The sequence below is a fragment of the Myotis daubentonii genome, chromosome 16, assembly GCF_963259705.1.
Source record: "Myotis daubentonii chromosome 16, mMyoDau2.1, whole genome shotgun sequence".
NCBI classification, from domain to species: Eukaryota; Metazoa; Chordata; class Mammalia; order Chiroptera; family Vespertilionidae; genus Myotis; species Myotis daubentonii.
This window is the reverse complement of record NC_081855.1, coordinates 50318452-50337574: the sequence shown is the minus strand read 5'-3', so window position 1 is coordinate 50337574 and position 19123 is coordinate 50318452. Positions and strand designations below refer to the sequence as shown.

The following is a 19123-nucleotide window of genomic DNA, read 5'->3' as shown; positions in this document are numbered from 1 at the left end:
CATTTTTTGTCAACATAAAATATTTAACAGAAGGAAACCTGGAAACCATCTGTATTTTCTTTTTACTGAAAAGGAAATAACCCCAAAGTTCTCGGTGACGCTATGCAAATACTGTAAACATCTTAGTTAAAACTAGAAGCAACTTCTCCAACTCTCTATTAAGAATTAATTCCATAAAGCAACACTTTATTTATCTAAATTAGGAGGAAAATATATGTAATCTATAAGCATCTATTCTAATTTCCTGTCGTCAATAGTTTTAACACTGAAAGAGTGCTCAAAGGGTAAACAGATGAGTAAATAGCCAATTCCTAAAACAGTAATAAGGCAAAGTTACCGAGATACCATCCATCTTTAAAAGTCTAACACAACTGCCCTATCTGGTTTGGCTCAGTGAATAGAGCGTTGGCCTGCAGACTGAAGGGTCCTAGGTTCCATTCTGGTCAAGGGCACATGCCCAGGTTATGGGCTTGATCCTCAGTAGGGGGTGTGCAGGAAGCAGCCAATCAGTGATTCTCTCTCATCGTTGATGTTTCTATCTCTCTCTCCCTGTCCCTTTCTCTCTGAAATATATATATATATATATATATATATATATATATATATATATATATATATATATATATATATATATTCTAACACAACTGAGTAATAAATAGGTCTATGAAAACCAGAAAAGGGAGACAGTCATTCATAAAAATGAGAACAGAGATTTCCTTCAGGAAGTGAAACCTGAGGAAGAGTAAGATTTCAACATTTGGAGAAGAATGATGATACAAATCGAAAAGAGTGGAGGAACAGAAACCCAAAGGGAGGAGTGTCTATACTAGAATAAGTCCTAACTACTGGTAATAATCTGAAATGAATATGGGTAGAAAACAGGCTGCAGCCTGAGTCTGTCCTAGTTGTGGTGAACATAATGGTTGGAACCATGACTGGCCTTAAATGATGGGCTCAAGAATTTATTCTACAGCCCTAGCCAGGTAGCTGTGTTGGTTAGAGCATTATCCAATATGCCAAGGTTGCGGGATTGATACCCAGTCAGGGCACATGCAAGAATCAACCAATGAATGGGTGGAACAACAAATTGATGTTTCTCGCTCTCTCTCACTCTCATGAGACACCATGGAAGCTAATAATTCAGAAAAAAAAATATGATCACAGACACACTTTAAGGAAGAATATTCTGGAAGCCATAGAAGTGATGGTTTATAACAGAGAGAAATTAGAAGTACAGAAACTATTTTTAAAGTATATTTTATTGATTTTTTACAGAGTGGAAGGGAGAGAGATAGAGAGTTTGAAACATCAATGAGAGAGAAACATCGATCAGCTGCCTCCTGCACACTCTCTACTGGGTATGTGCCCACAACCAAGGTACATGCCCTTGACTGGAATCGAACCTGGGACCCTTGAGTCCTCAGGCTGATGCTCTATCCACTGAGCCAAACCGGTCAGGGCAGTACAGAAACTTTTAGGAAGGCATTACAGTAGTTTAGAAGAAAAAGTCTAAGAGGATCAGATGTACTTATAACTTTCTCTTCTCCTGAATGTTGTATTTTAGTACTTGTACTAAGCCACTCCAGGTTTTTAAATGCTTGTATTAATCCATTGGTATAGTTAACAAGTCTCCTTTCATCGTTGCTTTATACCTATTAGCTATCTTTTTAAAAATATTTATTTTTATTGCTTTCAGAGAGGAAGGGAGAGGAGAGAGAGATATAGAAACATCAATGATGAAAGAGAACCATTGAGTGCCCAAGAGTGCCTCTTGCACACCCCATACTGGGAATCATGCCAGCAACCTAGACATGTGCCCAGAATGGGAGTTGAACTGTGACCTCAGGGTTCATAGGTCAGATGATCAACCACTGAGCGACACTGGCTGGGGATTCCTATTAGATATCAATTTCAATTTTTACCTATGATTATTGCTTATATATCATTCTGAATTTTATCTCCCAAAATGATATACACTACCTTTTTTCCTTTTCTATATTTAAAATGCTCTCCATATTAGATCCTAGATTTACCCAGTAAGGTCTCATTCATGATCCTCCGGGCCAAAGGAATGTGGCTAAGTCGTCAAGAGAAAATATCAATGCAGATCCGCTGATTTCAGCTTGGTTTTCGGGGTTGGAGTGGAAGTTAGGAATATCTCCAAGATGAGCCTTCTTAATTTGGAGCATCTATTGATGTTCAGAGTGGTTAATATGCTTTGTTTTCCTTTTTAGATCGCCCTTTTCTTTGTGGCCATAATTATAGTGGCATTCCATGGATATAGTTTACTGTTTTTCATCAACTTTTTAGTACCACAGACCACAGTAGTTGGCTGTATGCTCTTATCTTTTTATGTAAGTAATGCCATCCTCTGCTCCAGTGTCCTAGAACACACAACCAATGGTGAAAGCTTTGCTTAGGCCTGGGACTCTGCAACATGTTCAGTATGTGTGACATTTGAAGATTTCTACTTCATGCTTCCAACTGAATCTCTCTCCAGATAGGACAATATGCTCTAATTGAACTGTAATAGAATAGTTGACCCTAGTTGATGGGTGGGGAGGAAGAATAATGGGTGGGGAGAAAAAAAGCAGCCTTTATACTCAATCTGGGTTCTATACACTCTTGGGCATGCTCAGCTCTTGAAGGGGGCAAATGAAATGCCTCTAATCTTAGGGATTTCAGGATTCTAGAGAAGCTCTCAATCCTTTTTTCTAGCTGACTGATACCTATATTTCTACCTATGGAAGGAAGGTACAGTATATGAGTTAAGAGATATCCGTGGGGAAGAGAAAGGAAAGAAAGGGGACTTATGAAAGGGGCAGTGAGCACCAGCAGGTGTGTGAAGGTCTGTGTGATAAAGGTTAAATCTTGCCTCTCTTTCAATGTTTCGGGAGGCTAGCACAACAGACCCCAAGATTCTCTCACCAGGTGATGAATAATTGCTAAGTCCTATTGCTTCAAATAAAAGCACAATGGCTCATAAATCTTGGGAGGAAGGAAGACAGCTCCTCACTACACATTGTGGAATGGACCCTTAGCCAGTACTCTTCAGGGGGTATGCCAGTAGGGTTATTCACATGGGCCAATTCACTTTATATGGCAAAACCTCACCAAATGAAAATTTTCATGTTTAACCATTGTCTTTGTTTTTGCAGTTTTTCCTGTATTCTGAATATGATGGAGAGTCCTTTATGATATTCCTAATTGTAAGAAAATATTCTTCTTTAAAATTTATCATGTATTTTACTAACTAAACTATTTTAATCCTGTAAACAAAGCAGAACTTTTTATTAGTGTGGATATATAGGTATTTGTAGCCCATAGAGATAAAATATTTGTAAGAATAGAATATTTTTTATAAAAATCAACTAACCAGATAATATGCTTCCCAATTTTTAAGGACACTGTATAACTATTAGAGGAAATTATTTAAAGTAATGGTATCACACAGTTATATTTGTTACCTATGTTTCTGTAAACAAGATTAAGAATAAATTTACTAGTTTCACAGTTTGACAAATAGATTATTGGAAATTGGTAATGTTTTTGCCAAATGCATCTTTATAGAAGTCCAATTATTCCTAACTCACTTTTCATGTGAAATGATTTTCTTTTAGTGTTTCTAGTTATGCATCTCTTTATTCCTAGACTTTCCTTCAACTTATCGTCTTGATTTTTATTCTTCGATGTCTGGAATGGAAGTTTGGAAAGATTTCGATGAGAAAGGATCTCTTCTTTCGGTCTGGAAAAATGAAATTTGATTATTTTATTTCAGTGATCACTGTTTTAAAATCATTTTATGCATAAATGAATCTACTAACAAAGCAGTGCTAAGAACTAGAATGGGCTGGGGTAGGAACCATGTGTCAATACAAATAATAGAGATAGAGGGACCTAAATCAAAGATTATGAATAGTGGGGCAAACAGACCTAAAACATTGAATATTAAAGACCCTGTCTGACACTGTGCAGTGGAACACTAGGGAAAGTTACATCTGGCTCATTCAGTTTAAATAGCACTTAATGTGAATAGATTGACAGTGACGACGGAATGCTGTCGGTCCAGAATGGAAGCACAGAATGATCAATAGGTCAAAGACAGAAGTAGCTCTTCTCCTGTGGTTGTGAGAAGTCCGACTGGTGGGCCATAGACTGGTTCAGTTATTCATGGCACTTCAAAGCTGAGACTGTTCCCATCATTCAATGATGCAACCATAAGCATCTTATTCCCCATCAGTTTCATTGATAACTCTTACAGATAGTTGCATGGGACACTTCCAAGATACAAGAAGACTTTTAAGAAGTCATCTAAGATCAGTATGGGAGATTTAAGTTGAAGGAAGAGAGACTAGAAGGAAGAGAGTAGGAGGGACGGAGTTAGAATGGAGGAAAATTAGTGAATCTGACACATATTCCAAAGAAATGCCTAACCTTAATAGGAGATCAAGCATCCTATTTGCATTTGGACAGGGGGTGGAGATTTCACTGGATTGAAGAGAGATTATGATGGGTTATTAATCACCCAGTCTACTCAAGTATAAGATTTAAAGAATGCAGTGTTTTTGATACGAGGATAAGAAACCAAAATCAATTATTAATGGATGGTTTGACTGCAGAATTTCTCCAAGAAGCAGTGATGTACACCAAAATCCAGAGGAGCCCGAGGGGGAGGATGAAGATGTTGAGATGGAAAGAGTGAGAACAGCAAATGCCTTGAATTCCACAAACTTTGATGAGGTAAAAACATACAAAGTAGTTTTTTCAACAAGTACCACAAATGAATAAAATCAGAAAGCATCTAATTCTCAAATGATTTTACATTTCTTTAATTCATACAAATGAGGATCATAACTTTATTTTGGCAGGTAGTCATTTTTACATCTAAATGAGCACAGATTAAAAAGTCATTTTAATTCACTTTGTCTTTCATAGAAAATAAATTTTAAAAATGGAGTGAAATTGAAATTTCTGAAGCCAAGAAGAATTTGTGAATTTTAGAAACTGAGTAGAGTGACCCCAATCACTGCTTCTTGGAGAAAGGACACTGTAAAAATGCAGGGCAAAGTCGAGTCCACAGTGTGTTGTTTGTCCTTGGAGGGTGATTTGGTGCTTCTCCAAGTCTCTTTGCTTCTGTTCTGAGAGATGGGCTGGCTGCATAAAATAATGTGTTCCTGCGTGAGTGCCCTTGTAGGAGAGGGAAACATAAGTGCTAAGATAGGAGAATGGCCCCTAAACCTGTCATCTAGTAGGAAGTCTTCTTGGAGGCATGGCTTGTGCAGTCAGGGGCTAGTCCAGTGGGAGGCTAAAGCCTGTTAAAGGTCAATAGAGAGTCTTAAGGTCTGACATCATGTACTTGTCATTTACAGAAACCAGCCATCATTGCCAGCTGTCTACGCAAGGAGTACACAGCGAAGAGGAAACACTGCTTTTCCAAGAAGAAGAAGAAAATCGCCATGAGGAATGTCTCTTTCTGTGTCAGAAAAGGTTGGACACGGAGGCCCTCCCACTGCTGGCTCGGAGCCCTCCTGCGCGCTTTGTGGTTCCTGATGAGAATCATTCTGTGACCACCTCTTGGTTCGCACACAGACCCATCAGCGGGGTGACCTTGACAGCTCCTTTTACATGGCTCATTCCTAGAGAAATTAACTAAGTCATGCCCATGGATAAGTACTTAGTCACATGGACATGGAAACCATAAGCACTCTATTGAAATAAACCATTGAAACCCCAAAAATGTGCATTTCTCTGTAATGAACACGATTAATTTCCTAACGTTCATTATTTTTCACAAGAAAACAAAAAGAATGTGCCAGCATGTTCTGAAGGCTTGACCGGCAGATGGTACTTGACTTCATTTTGTGAAATTATTGCACAGTTCTTAGGACCACAGGAGATGTGTGGTGTCATACACCTAGCTTCCAAGAGTGACTTTGTCACTTCCCATCTGTGTGACTTTGGGCAACTAACCTCATCCCTAAGAGCTTTTGTTCCAAAATATGTAAGAAAGGGTTATGATAGCCTCTGGGGGAGGGGGAGGGTATGACAATTAAAAGAGATACTACCTACAAATCACATAGAACACTTGTCACAGTGAGACTTCAGACTATGTTTTATTCTTAATTTTATTATTAAAATCAGTTTGTACTAAATGTGACCTTTTTCTTTTTCCAGGTGAGGTTTTAGGATTACTAGGACACAATGGAGCTGGTAAAAGTACGTCCGTTAAAGTGATAACTGGAGACACCAAACCAACTGCTGGACAGGTAGGTGAATCACGTGGAAAACACATTACCTAGTGGTGCTCAAGATAAATTTTATAAGATGTTAAAATGTTATACCCAGCAAATCTCACTGATTCATTAGAAGAATGAAGTGATTAATGTGGCTGAATACCCATTACAAATTACCACATTAGCACACAATGAAATTAATAACTGAAAGGGAATAATTATTCATGCTTGTAAAGACAATTAGTGGGAATGTCCAAATTCAGAATTCATACAAATTCTACTTATACTATCATCAAACATTTAGATTTGCACTTTCAATGAGCACTGTCCTCCCAATATGAATAAAAATGTGCTTTTTAAAAAACAAACAAACAACAACTTTATTTAGTGATCATTGTCCTTTAAAAGTGCTTAGTTATAATAAAACATATTTTGGTAGAAATACAGTATCTTGGGTGAGTGTTTTCAAGGAACGGCTCCAAGTTGAGCAATAGGGATATGAAGTTGACAGAATTATCCATGCGATTCAACTGCATAGAAGACCAGGCAAACAGAAAAAGAAGTGAATTTATCAAAGAAACAACATGAGTTACAGAGAAAACTAAAATTCTATGTCAGGAGATAGGTAACCTTAAGAGCTCCTCTGAAAGGTATATCGGGGGTGGGAGGAGTGGAGAACAGAGTCCTAAGGCAGAGGTCTGTGCACCTCCACCATGGGAAAGGGGCTGGTGGTCACGCCCACCAAGGGGAAGACCACCAAGAACGTGATGGGCAGGTGTCCCAGGAAAGAGGAAGGAGGAAACGTATTCACAGTCGCTCTGAAGCTGAGGTGAGAGCAGGTGTTCGTGAAAGGTGCCTCTGGGTGACGTTGGTGGCTCAGCCGAGCCTATCGGGAGCGCTAAGTTCAGTGGAGAGCACCCCCTTGAAACAAAATCAATATTTTATTTCTCCTTAAGCATGGGCAAAAAAAGAGGTAAGCTTTCATTGAGGTCTTGGAATGAAATATTTCTAAAGGTTACGTGAGATCTGAATTATAAACCCAACCACCATTTGGGTGTCATGAAATCAGCTTGAATCAGATCAGTCAGTGAGATCCTTATAAAAGGTCATTGTCCTGCTGAAATACATTCAGTGACCTCTCCCTGCACTGTGGCTGGAAGGACACCTCTCCTCGCTGGCCAGGATCTGATTCCCACGACCCTCCTATCACATCTCTCTCTTCTCCCCTGGACCACTCGGCTCCAGATCCCCTACTGTAGCCTGGGGTCTGAGAGCACATTGAACACCATCCCTCCACAGGGCTTTGCTCTACCCCAAACTCCTGGCCTTTTCCAGGGCAGGCGCCCTGTCACCCTTCTGCTGCAATGGTCCCTCAGCAGGCAGGCTTTCTCGGATCGCCCTACCTACAGTCACTTGCCCAGAATATCTGTTTGTTGCCAGGTATTTACACTCTGACTACCTTCTTCCAAGGCAAAATGGTTGCAGGTGATTCGAGTCAATGAGATCGGAGAATGTCTCTGGTTTTTCTAGGTTTGTAAGGAGAAAGATGTGATGGGAACACAGAGGAGCAATGCAGGCCATCGGGTCTGAGAGGGAAGTTTTCTCTGCAGGTGCTACTGAGAGGCAGCAGTGAAGGGGACCCTCTGGGGTTCCTGGGGTACTGCCCTCAGGAGAAGGGGCTGTGGCCCAACCTGACAGTGAGAGAGCACCTGGACGTGTTCGCTGCGGTGAGAGGGCTGAGGAAAGCAGATGCCACGGTCACCATCACACGGTACAAGGGGGAAAGGGGCGGTGGGGGGTTGGGGGGGGACACACCTGAGAGGTCCAGGAAGACAGCTGGAGTGACAGCCTTCACAGGAAACTCAAGGCTTCCCAGGAGACTCAACGCTGACCCAGACCGCAATGGGGAGAGTTGTGATCAGAAACTGGTTTCCCCGATTTTAGCATGTTATTTTCTTTTCTCATCTTAAATATGGAAAGAACAAAGTATGTATTGGCAAATTTATCAAAAATACTAAAATTGAAGTGTAAACTATCATAGGACAGCTATTTGCATGTCATAAAATGGCTTCAAATCTTATAAAAGGAAAAACTAATTTGGGGGGCGGGCGTGTCAAACCAGTCCAATGCAACGTGGCCCAGTGTCTATGTCAGAACCGCATTTCGGAGCTCGTTCCCCACCTGGTCCTGCGTGGCTCGCTCTCCCACCAAGTGTCCTGGTTCTCGGAAGCCTGTAGCCCCACTGTGTTTGCTTCAGGTTGGTGGAGGCGCTCAAGCTGCAGGAGGAGCAGAAGCGCCCCGTGAAGGCCTTATCAGAGGGAATCAAGAGAAAGGTAGGGGTGGGGCTGGGGTTACTCCGCGAGGCCCACAGATCGCAGATCCGTGCCAGATGCGCTGTCCCCTTCCTTCCAGCTGTGCTTCGCGCTGAGCATCCTGGGAAACCCATCGGTGGTGCTGCTGGACGAGCCGTCCACGGGCATGGACCCCGCGGGGCAGCAGCAGATGTGGTGAGGGGCGCCGCCCGGTCAGGGCCAGCGTGGACGCCTGGCAGGGAATCTCTGAAGTGTTTACCTCCTGTGAACATTGTCCCTTAAGCTGTTTTGATTTGTTCTTTACTTTTCATCAAGTTTTTAACGTGTGAAATCTGAATTCTGTCAGGGACATATACCTACTTATATCAGTTTCTGAGGTCAAAGTTGTGGCTACTCACTTTTATTTTTTAAATCAATATATTTGTATTGATTTCAGAGAGGAAGGGAGAGGGAGAGAGAGATACAAACAAAAATGATGAGTGAGAATCATTGATCGGCTGCCCCTGCACACTCCACACCCCAAACCAAGCATATGTCCTGGTTCATAGGTCAACCCTCAACCACTGAGCCATGCCAGTCAGCTTGGCTAATCACTTTTAAATTCACAGTTCCAAGCAGCTGAGCCAGCTCTCTGTACCCAATGAGATAAGTTCACCATCACTAATTCCATCATGACAGTTATCATGTGCTATTACCAGTTTTTCAGTCTCCATTAGATTGGGGTTCCGTGAGAGCAGAGATGTTCATGCTCTCTTTGCCTTAAAATAAGCACCCAATTCTTTGCTAAATGAGTCATGAACAATAGTTCTATTCAAATAGTGTGTATTTATCCATAATATAATTACTAAGCATTCATCTCTAAATATTCTATAATCTGATTTCAAATCCTCAAATTTAAAAGGAAACTTATCCAAGGCTTTGACTTAGTTTGTGCGAAATCATTTTTAAAATGTGTAGCTTCGGACCATTTGTTATAAAAAGCTGGTACTCGTATACATAACATGATAAGAACTTTTTTCATCATATATGTTCACTTTTTTTAGCTTGGCCTTCTAGTGAACCTTCGGCTTCATTGAAGGGATCCTCTAGGAGGATTAAAAGCATAATTCACTGATGCGCATCTCTTCTTTTTCCTTTATTGGCAGTAGAGCTTACCCGTATGTGAATTCCGTTTCCCATTTTGTTATGTTGGGTTCAAACCCACGTGGAATAGCCACCACTGAAGGCAGATGTTGGTAGACTTTGAAAGTGTTGTTTGACTTAAGGCTCCACATACTTCGTGGCTTGCAAAACACAATGGCCTGGCCCAGCCGGCATAGCTCAGTGGTTGAGCATCGACCTATGAACTAGGAGGTTACAGTTAGATTCCCTGCAGGGGCACATACCTGGGTAGCGGGCTCGATCCCTGGGGTGGGGCATGCAGGAGGCAGCCAATCCATGATTCTCTCTCATCATTGATGTTTCTATCTCTCTCTCCCTCTCCCTTCCTCTCTGAAATAAAGAAATACATATTTTTTTTTAAATAAACAAAACACAATAGACTGCAAATCCTGAAGCAGCACTGGTCCAACTGCCACCCCTGTAGCGGCTGTAACTCCAGCTCGGCTCCCCTGTTTCCCCGCCTCCCCGAGAGCTTAGTTCATCCCAGCCCAGAGGCCACGGCCACCAACTCCATGCATCTACGGAAAGCAAGGCGGCCACCCCTCCCGTACACTGTCTCTTAATCCAAAATAAAACAACCCTGAATATCATTTGTATAGCCCAGTGATGGCGAACCTATGAACTCATCTTTTTTTTGGTTGATTTTTCTTTGTTAAATTGCATTAAATATATAAAATAAATATCAAAAATATACATCTTTGTTTTACTATGGTTGCAAATATCAAAAAATTTCTATATGTGACAGGCTCCAGAGTTAAGTTAGGGTTTTTCAAAATGCTGACATGCTGTGCTCAAAAGTTTTGCCATCACTGGTATAGCCAATACTTTGCAAAAACATCTTACTATTTCTCATTAAAGGAAAAATAATCATGGTCAGGGCCCAAACAGACTCACTCTGAGTATTGTAATTGCTCAATTGATCTTTTCAGTAGCTATGGTGTATCTGTGTGACACATTAAGACACAATCTCCCCATGTGCCACACTTCTCGTGAGAATGGTAATTCACGTTAGGATTCACGGGTGGGGGAGCGGGCAGGGTTCTGGATGTCATTGTGTATGCTTCCATGCATATCTTTTCTTTCCATTCAGGCAGGCGATCAGGGCCAGCTTTAACAACACCGAGAGGGGCGCCCTCCTGACCACCCATTACATGGCCGAGGCAGAGGCCATATGTGACCGTGTGGCCATCATGGTGTCCGGGAGGCTGAGGTGGGTGTCTGCTCAAGCCCTCACTTGACCATCAGCTGCATGGCTGGCAGAGTTTGTCGGTGGGCAGAGAGGTCACTGTGAAAAACTAGGACCACCTGACTAGGGTCTGATGGCCAAGTCCTGAGACAGCGCTAGCAGCAAATCCCAAGCCTCAAATATTGCACCCTCTCTTCCCCCTCCTCCTCTTCCCTCCAGATGTATCGGTTCCATCCAGCACCTGAAGAGCAAATTTGGCAAGGATTACCTGCTGGAGATGAAGGTGAAGACCCTCGCCCACGCGGAGCCCCTGCACAGCGAAATCCTGAGGCTTTTCCCCCAGGCTGCTCGGCAGGAAAGGTAAGGGTGGTGGCTGGCTTTGATCTGCTATCAGATGTCAGTTTTTCCTTGTCAGGTTCATAGAACTGTGGTCATTCAAGTCCACATTTAGCCTAAAAGGAAACCCTAAAAGAAAGAAAGGATCTGTTGGACACTGCAGAAAGTAAATGAGAGAAGAGGCGATGTTGTGTGTTATGGTCCTACTATGTGCCAGGTATTGTCCTGTTCTTGGGTTATCTTATTTAATCCTCATGGAGACTTTTAAAGTAGACTCTGGTGTTTCAGTGAAAAAGGAGATGATTGCAAAAACGCATTGTAAGAGTCTGACCTTTGCAAGGACCTTATTCCATGAAAATTGGTAGATTGGTTAGGTCACATGACAGCTAATAAGTGGCAAAGCAGGGATGTAAATAGATTTTCATTTCAAATCTATTAATATCTCCAGTTTCATTTCAAATCTATTAATATTTCCAGAGTCTGGTCATGGAATAATCCTCATAAAAGTAATATACTAAAAAATACAAACATTAACATTAGGGTCATTTTTTTAACAACTTCAATTTAAATGCAGAAGACAGGTAATTTAGGAGTTAGGGGAAAGTAGTAAAGAGAAATAAGTCATAAAGACAAGGCCAGAAAATATATTTCTACAGTGGAGTATAAATATAAAGTCAACGTTATAACTCATCGTGTAGCCCACGACTAAATAGAAATATGTCATAGGGGTGCAGGGAATGAGCAAAATGGATGAGAAAGGTTGCTCCATAAATATGTGAAATAGCATCTTTAAGAAAAGAAATCTGAATCTTCCTGGTTTTCAAATGATGGAAAGACAAATTTACTTGAGAAACAAATTATTTTTAAAATGGTTTCTGGACATTATTTGGAGCTTGAATTCCTAGAGATTTATGGTTTTCTAATCAGAGACTCAGTTATGCTCTCCTGTGTTAGGAAAGCAGTTTGAGTAGGAAGGGGAAGGTAGGGTAGCTAGAAATGCTCTGGAGAATAGACTTAGACTTCTACCTGAGTTGGAAACGTGAAGAAATTGCATGGTGTCAGGACCCGGTTGGAGGATGAAGCTAAGATGTAAATGTTGAGCCTAGAAAGTGAGGTGGGCCCTAGCTAGTTTGACTCAGTGGATAGAGCATCAGCCCAGTTGGATTCTAGTCAAGAGCACATAGTTCAGTTGCAGGTTGCAGGCTCGATCCCCGGACCTGGGGGAGGCAACCAATCGATGCGTCTCTCTCACATCAGTGTTTCACTCTGTGTGTCTCTCCCCTTCCCATCCACTCTCTCTAAAAATCAATGGGAAAATATCCTCTGGTGAGGATTAACAAAAAAAAAAAGAAGGCGAGGTGGAAGGTGACTTTGGGAAGTCTGGGAATGTGATTTGCGTTGTACCTACTCATCCCCATCTGAGGGGCCAAGGGCACTAACCTACCTATAGGATTCCAATCCCCAGTTTTCCTTGTGAACTGCCTCTTTCTTATTAGTATGGCTTCACCCTCGGCATTTTGCCTACCCCAAACCACACTTACAGAAATGAAGGCCAGAGAGAAGTCTGAGTCAGTTCACGTTCATTGCGGTTGGATCAGCGTGCCTCTCCTCTCCTTGCCTCCCAGGTACTCGTCTCTCATGGTCTACAAGTTGCCAGTGGAAGATGTGCGACCTTTAGCCCAAGCTTTCTTCAAATTAGAGAGGGGTAAGAGTGATAGGCTTTTAAATAAGAGCCTGAAAGCAGATAATTTCAAATCACAAAATAATCCATTTCCATGACAAATAAGAAATGTGATATAATGTGTTAAATTCAAATTGAATTTTAGGAGCACAATATCAAGGAAGTACAGGCATTCTGTGTGCCCTTGTGGTGTGTGTGTGGGGCGGGGGGGGGGGGGGGGGAATGGGAGTGATTTTTACTCTTCTGGGCTTTTTCCATATCTTTTTGTGTATATATATATATATATATATATATATATATATATATATATATGTATAAGTTAAGTGAAAACTCAATCATACATGCATTTAAAAATAATACTGTCAAAAAAAAGAAGAATATTGTCTTTTGGCATATTGGTGCTTACATGTTTAAAATTAAATTTTATGTGGACTTGCATATTATTTTTTTGCCTTGGACTCTATATTAAGAAACTTACCTCTTGTCTGGTTACTAAGGTGATCTTTTTGTGTCTGTTGTGCTATAAAACTAACTGCACTGTATCTGTCATCGCCAGGCTCATGTGGTCCTTGCCATCTGAGCCCATTAACTCTGCGACTCTGTTCTGTGCTATCTGGACCTCCCTCTCTCCATCCATATTCTTTCATTGTCACTGCCCAGTGATATCTTCGCTTGCTTGTCACCTTCCCTGAGGAAGAGATTCGAGTCTCCTGGTTCTAGGAGACTCTTCTTCCTCCTGCTAATAGCATCCATGGTCACAGTGATGCTTCTTCTTTCCATTCTCTGAGCTGAGCACCCCAGCGTTCTGACCTCCCCAGACTGGCACTGTGGCCAGTACCAGCCTGGTATCTTTGGTGGTATATTTCCAATCTGGTACTGTTAGTGGCATGTTTCCAGCCTGCTGGGCTCTTATTGGGGCTCTAACTACCCTTCCCAGTCCATTTTGGTCAAGGAGAAGGGTTTTCTACTTGGTTTGGGTCAAGCAAACTGCATGGACGGAAAGAGGTCCATGAGGATTACCTGCTTCTGAGAAAACCACAGGCATCTTTCTCAATAATCTTCTGATGCAACCCTTTTCCAAATGTGTCTGCCTTCCACCTCTTCCAGTGCTGGATGTGCAGAAAACCCGGCTAACCTGCAGGAAAGGAAGCCTTCTCGGCACCATTTCCTCCCTTAAGTAGACATCTCAGAAACTGTGCGACATAACACCTTTTCTCCAAACCTATGTGAATGCATTGCTGTTCCTTTGGCTAAATGCTGTACTTAAACCATCCTAACGATTCTTGTCTTCACCTTTTCATTTAATATTTTTTTAAAAATCGTTATTTGTATTCCATGGTGACTTCTAAGGCCATCTGGATATAAAAACATATAAACCCCTAACATACATTCATCCTTGTGCAGTTAAACAGAGCTTCGACCTGGAGGAGTACAGCCTGTCACAGTCCACCCTGGAGCAGGTGGGTCAGTTTTAGTGATCTTACATCATCCATGGAATAGAACTGTACAATAAGTACATATGCTTTTCACTCTCTTGGGGCTACAGGAAACACTATGACATCCCTGTCTCTCTATCTCTTATCCCCTTTCAGGTCTTCCTGGAGCTCTCCAAGGAGCAGGAGCTGGAGAATTTTGTTGATGAGCTTCAACCCTCCATGAAACGGAAGCTCCTCCCACAGGAAGAGGCGTGAAGAACAAATACTCTATGTTTCCATTCAAGCCTGTGGTTGTTCTTTAAGACATTTATTTTGATAGCATCACTGTTTGTATTTAGAACCTATATTGTGAACACTGACATGGTTTTTGGTGTGGTGGAGCGGAGGAGTGAGTGCTGGGCAAATGCAGTGACAACAGGGACAGGTACCCAACTGAGCCCACCTCCCAGTTCCAGCCTACGTGTGTCTGCAGGTCACCCTGATCCTATTTTTCTGTCTAATGCTGAATAAATAAATTTACATTTCTGAATATGATATACGAATTTTATTTAATTTTTTTATCAAAAACTTAAAATCCTTTTTTTGCTAACCCAAACTGAGAAATCCATATATTTACTCTTCAGAAAGTGTGATACTTTATCAAGCTGATATTTTAATAATAATTTAAGTGAGCATGTCAAAAAGTATTATACTTACTGAGAAATATTTCAATATATATTTTATGGCTAAAAATATGAAAACCTCATTCATTGGTCATAAAATTTGATATCAATATATTTGAGAACATTTCCACTGGTAACGCTATCAGTCATACAGACATAGTCTGGAAAACTGAAAACTTGCTATTAGGAATGTATTATACTTTTTTATTTTTATAAACCAACAGAGTCCTATTTCCATTGTATTTTTTAATCTTTGCTAAAGATGCTTGTATTATAACTGATCTTTTATGGACATCTGCCACTTCATCTCAGAAAGTTGATAAATGTAATAGGTCCAATGATCAAGTTGGACGAAAATATAAAATAAATCTGTTATATATAGTTTTGAAATGTCTTCTATTTCATGTGTCTTTTTCTCAACTCTTGGGCCTCCAATTTACAAGTTCATTGCAATCCAATGGAAAATGATTTCTAGTATAAGAGTAAGTTTGCTGCTTTAATCAATGTGCTACCAAAATCTAAACAAAGAAGACACCACACCGTGATTAAGGAAGTAAAAAGTGGTGGCAAGCAGGGACGTTTTCTAAACTACTGGATGTGATGACCATGTATAAAATGTAAGATTTTCTGAGTGCAGATGATCCTCTAAGCTTTTTACCAGTGCTCTTATGTCTTTTCTTCCCTTTCTAAAAATTCTTGGCATCCCAGAAAATTCTGCTCTGGAGAGCTCCTGTCCCCAACTGCCTTCCCAGGCTCTTATGTAAGGTCTGTTTATTCATCTTGTGCTAGGAAGAAAAAGATGAATGGAACTCAGTTCTTACTTTCAGTGAATGCTGCCGTGTGGCACAGTGACTTAGAGCGTGTCCTAAATTTAATCTTGGATCAACCATCTACTCTCTCTGCAGAACTTGTTTCCTCATCTGTAAAATAAAGATCTTGGTCTCCTTACCCACAGCAGAGGGTTACCATGACAACCAAAAGAGACAAAGGCAACAACAACACCAAACTGCTGCCTATTACCAGTGCTCAGGGATTCAAAGAAGCTCTGCTTTGCCCTGACCAACTCCCTTCTTGTTCCTCTCCCCTAACTTCTCAAGGACACATCGAAATGAACCTGTTTTCACCTCATTCCCCAAGGGCCAGAGGAGGTATCTGGGACTAGTACACTGAACAGACTTCTTTTAATGGAGGATTTCACATTGTAACCCAAAGATATCACACAAACTAGGTCAGTGGGAGAGATATCCTGGGACAAGAAGAGTTTTTGCACTGAAATGGCTTTTTATTTAACCTATAGATTCAACCAGCCTCAGTATCACAGACAACCAGGTCTTTGGAGAAATGAAAATGACAACTGTGTTATACCTGAGCTTAAGTTTTCACTTGCTCTTGGGCAAAGAAAAGCTTGCCCAGTTCTTAATGCCTCTTCATTGGGACCAAAGTCTGGTGTTGGCTTCAAATGATGTATTGGGGGGGGGCGGGCGCTAAAAAAAATGAATATTTTTTCTCCCACCTTCTAAGTTCTTCTAGCTGGACTAATAATCAAATTAGCAGTGACAGATTAATAGGAGAAAGTCAAATTGTAATACAAGGGTATGGGGAATTCACATATGCATGAAAATTCCAAAGACACAAGGCAACATTGAGTATACATGTCAGTTTGGACAAAGGAGAAAAGAGGGAGAATGAGCTATTCAGTTTCAGAAATGAGAATGGGAGATTTACAGATAGTTGAGGAAGAGCGGAACACATTTGGCAGGCAAATTCTTGCCAGGCAACTCAGAAACAATGGGTCGGGGGTACCTAGCTAACAGGCCCTGCCTGAAGCCTCCCCACATACCACACTTACTTCAAATTAGACTAAGATGAACATCATCAGACTTCCTTTCTGAAGCAGGTTTTTTTCTCTGAAGGGGAGCAAAGGAGGAAGGGTCAACATTTTTCTCTGAGTCTTTTGTTTCTTAATCAACAGCTTAAAATAAAACTCAAAACATTTTGTCCCCTACATCTACAGAGGAAATCCATTATCATGAATCTGGTACCACATGGAGGATGATGAACTTTGAAATGTTTCATGACCAGATGGCAGTTGTTGACATTTCTGAGGCCAATGAGAAAACCTAGAACTAAAAAAACAGATGAACTACAGCGTTTACCCTCAAACATGTCACAACCACTTATATTTATAGATCACAGAAGACAGGAAACATATTGCTATGCAAAAGATCATTCTTTCTGCTCCTTAAAGCCAGTCTTACTCTGTCCATCCATTTTTAAATCCTTGTCTCATTTCTATTCCATAGTATTCTTTTAGCCTCCTTTGTTTTGCCTTTTCTCTGGAGGCCATACCAAATTGTATTCAAGGGAAATATTCAATTAAAGTAAATTGTTTGGGCCCAGCCGTGGTGGCTCAGTGGTTGAGTGTCAACCTGTGAACCAGGAGGTCATGTTTCGATTCCCCATCAGAGCACATGCCCAGGTTGCAGGCTCGATCCCCAGTGGGGGTCATGCAGGAGGCAACTGATCAATGATTCTCTCTCATCATTGATATTTCTCTTCCCTCCCTCCCTCCCTCCCTCCCTCCCTCCCTCCCTCCCTCTCCCTTCCTCTCTGAAATCAATAAAAATATATTTTTAAATAAATAAATAATAAAGTAAATTGGTTGGCATGGTAGAAACAATACTAGTTAAATGACCAACATCTTTATTTTTCAACCAGATGTACAATCCTAAGGAAACCTGGTTTCTGTCTCCCTCTCCCAGGCTTCCTCTTTTTCTAATTTCTATGCTTTTGATTCCTTTTCTGCTCACATGTTTGTTTCCTCTTCTTTCTAGTTCTATAACACTTCCAAAATCTTTTCCAAGATCTTGTTGAACTAAAACTATGGGAGAGGATTTTTCCCACAATTAAAAAAAAAATAGTACAGACTTCCAAGACCTGAGAGAGGCCAAGTAATATATTATGTTGAATGAGAGTTGCTAAAGGAAACAGGGGAGATATGAAAATGTCTTTATGATCGTGGGAGCCAAATGTCTCAAGAGACATCCTTTGTCTACTTCAGAGGAGAAGACCATCCACAGCTATGAAAGGATTGAGGGGAAAGATGAAATCATTATCATCACATAATACAGAGGAAATAGCAACATTTGGAAGTGGTGGCGGGGGGGGGGGGGGGGTAATATTCTTTTTACAAATTCCAGAATTTCCTTACCTTTTTTCCTGGTAATTTAAAATGTGTATTTTCACCTTTCTCTTCACATCCAAGGGGGAAAAAAAATACTGAAGACTTAAACTAAATAGTGATTCTGAAGTTGAGATCATAACCTTTGGGAACCTGGATGATTTGGGGATGGAAAGGTCTCTTGTATCCAGGTTCTAAGTAGGCTGAAGCCTCTCTACTGCCATCAGAGACTCATAAGAACTAAGCATAAAGCATGTGAGTGATTCTTATTATCTTGGTTATTTGAAGTCTGACTCCCTGGACTTGTTGGGGTGGTCTGAAATGAAAGAGAGGAGACGGCACCATTTTATTTATTTTTTAAATATATTTTTATTTATTTCAGAGAGGAAGGGAGAAGGAGAGATAGAAACATCAGTAATGAGAGAGAGAGTCATTGATTGGCTGCCTCCTACACGCCTCCCACTGGGATCAAGCCCACATCCAGGCATGTGCCCTGACTGGGAATTGAATTGTGACCTCCCGGTTCATAAGTCAACACTCAACCACTGAGGAACACTGATTGGGCACCATTTTAAACTTCCAGCCTCTACAATACTAGAAAGTTCATGGAAGGAGGGTAGAATAAATGTTAGAATCTAATCTTTCAAATGCAACAAAACTTTCAAATATCTCCAACCCTGACCTTTTCCTTGAGCTCTGCTCATATATCCAAGCACTTGCTTAATTTCTCCATTTGAATGTCTAATTCGTATCTCAAACAAAATGTGTGCAAAATAGAATGCTTAATATATTTCCCTTAGCCTTTTTCTTCTCAGTAAATAGCAACATACAGTTGCCAACCTAGGAGCCACCCTTGGTTTCTCTCTTCCCTTCTTCCCTTCAGCTGATCCAATGGTACTGTTGACCCTACCTCCAAACTGTACCCCAAATCCATC

The 19123-nt window shown here is 41.0% G+C and overlaps 1 protein-coding gene across 2 annotated transcripts in view; it reads left to right on the top strand.

Moving 5' to 3' along the window:
* The window catches only part of LOC132219025 (ABC-type organic anion transporter ABCA8-like), a 57181-nt gene extending 41784 nt beyond the window's left edge, over positions 1-15397 (top strand). For both annotated transcript variants that reach the window (XM_059671014.1, XM_059671015.1), the window contains 14 exons: positions 2235-2354; positions 3159-3209; positions 3652-3743; positions 4620-4740; positions 5370-5487; positions 6175-6266; positions 7844-8004; positions 8491-8566; positions 8646-8740; positions 10797-10916; positions 11112-11252; positions 12854-12933; positions 14314-14369; positions 14502-15397. In XM_059671014.1, coding sequence (XP_059526997.1) covers positions 2235-2354; positions 3159-3209; positions 3652-3743; positions 4620-4740; positions 5370-5487; positions 6175-6266; positions 7844-8004; positions 8491-8566; positions 8646-8740; positions 10797-10916; positions 11112-11252; positions 12854-12933; positions 14314-14369; positions 14502-14600 — 1422 coding nt within the window. In that variant the 3' untranslated portion in view covers positions 14601-15397. The remainder of the gene's footprint in view (positions 1-2234; positions 2355-3158; positions 3210-3651; positions 3744-4619; positions 4741-5369; positions 5488-6174; positions 6267-7843; positions 8005-8490; positions 8567-8645; positions 8741-10796; positions 10917-11111; positions 11253-12853; positions 12934-14313; positions 14370-14501) is intronic.
* The last annotated feature ends 3726 nt before the right edge of the window (positions 15398-19123 follow it).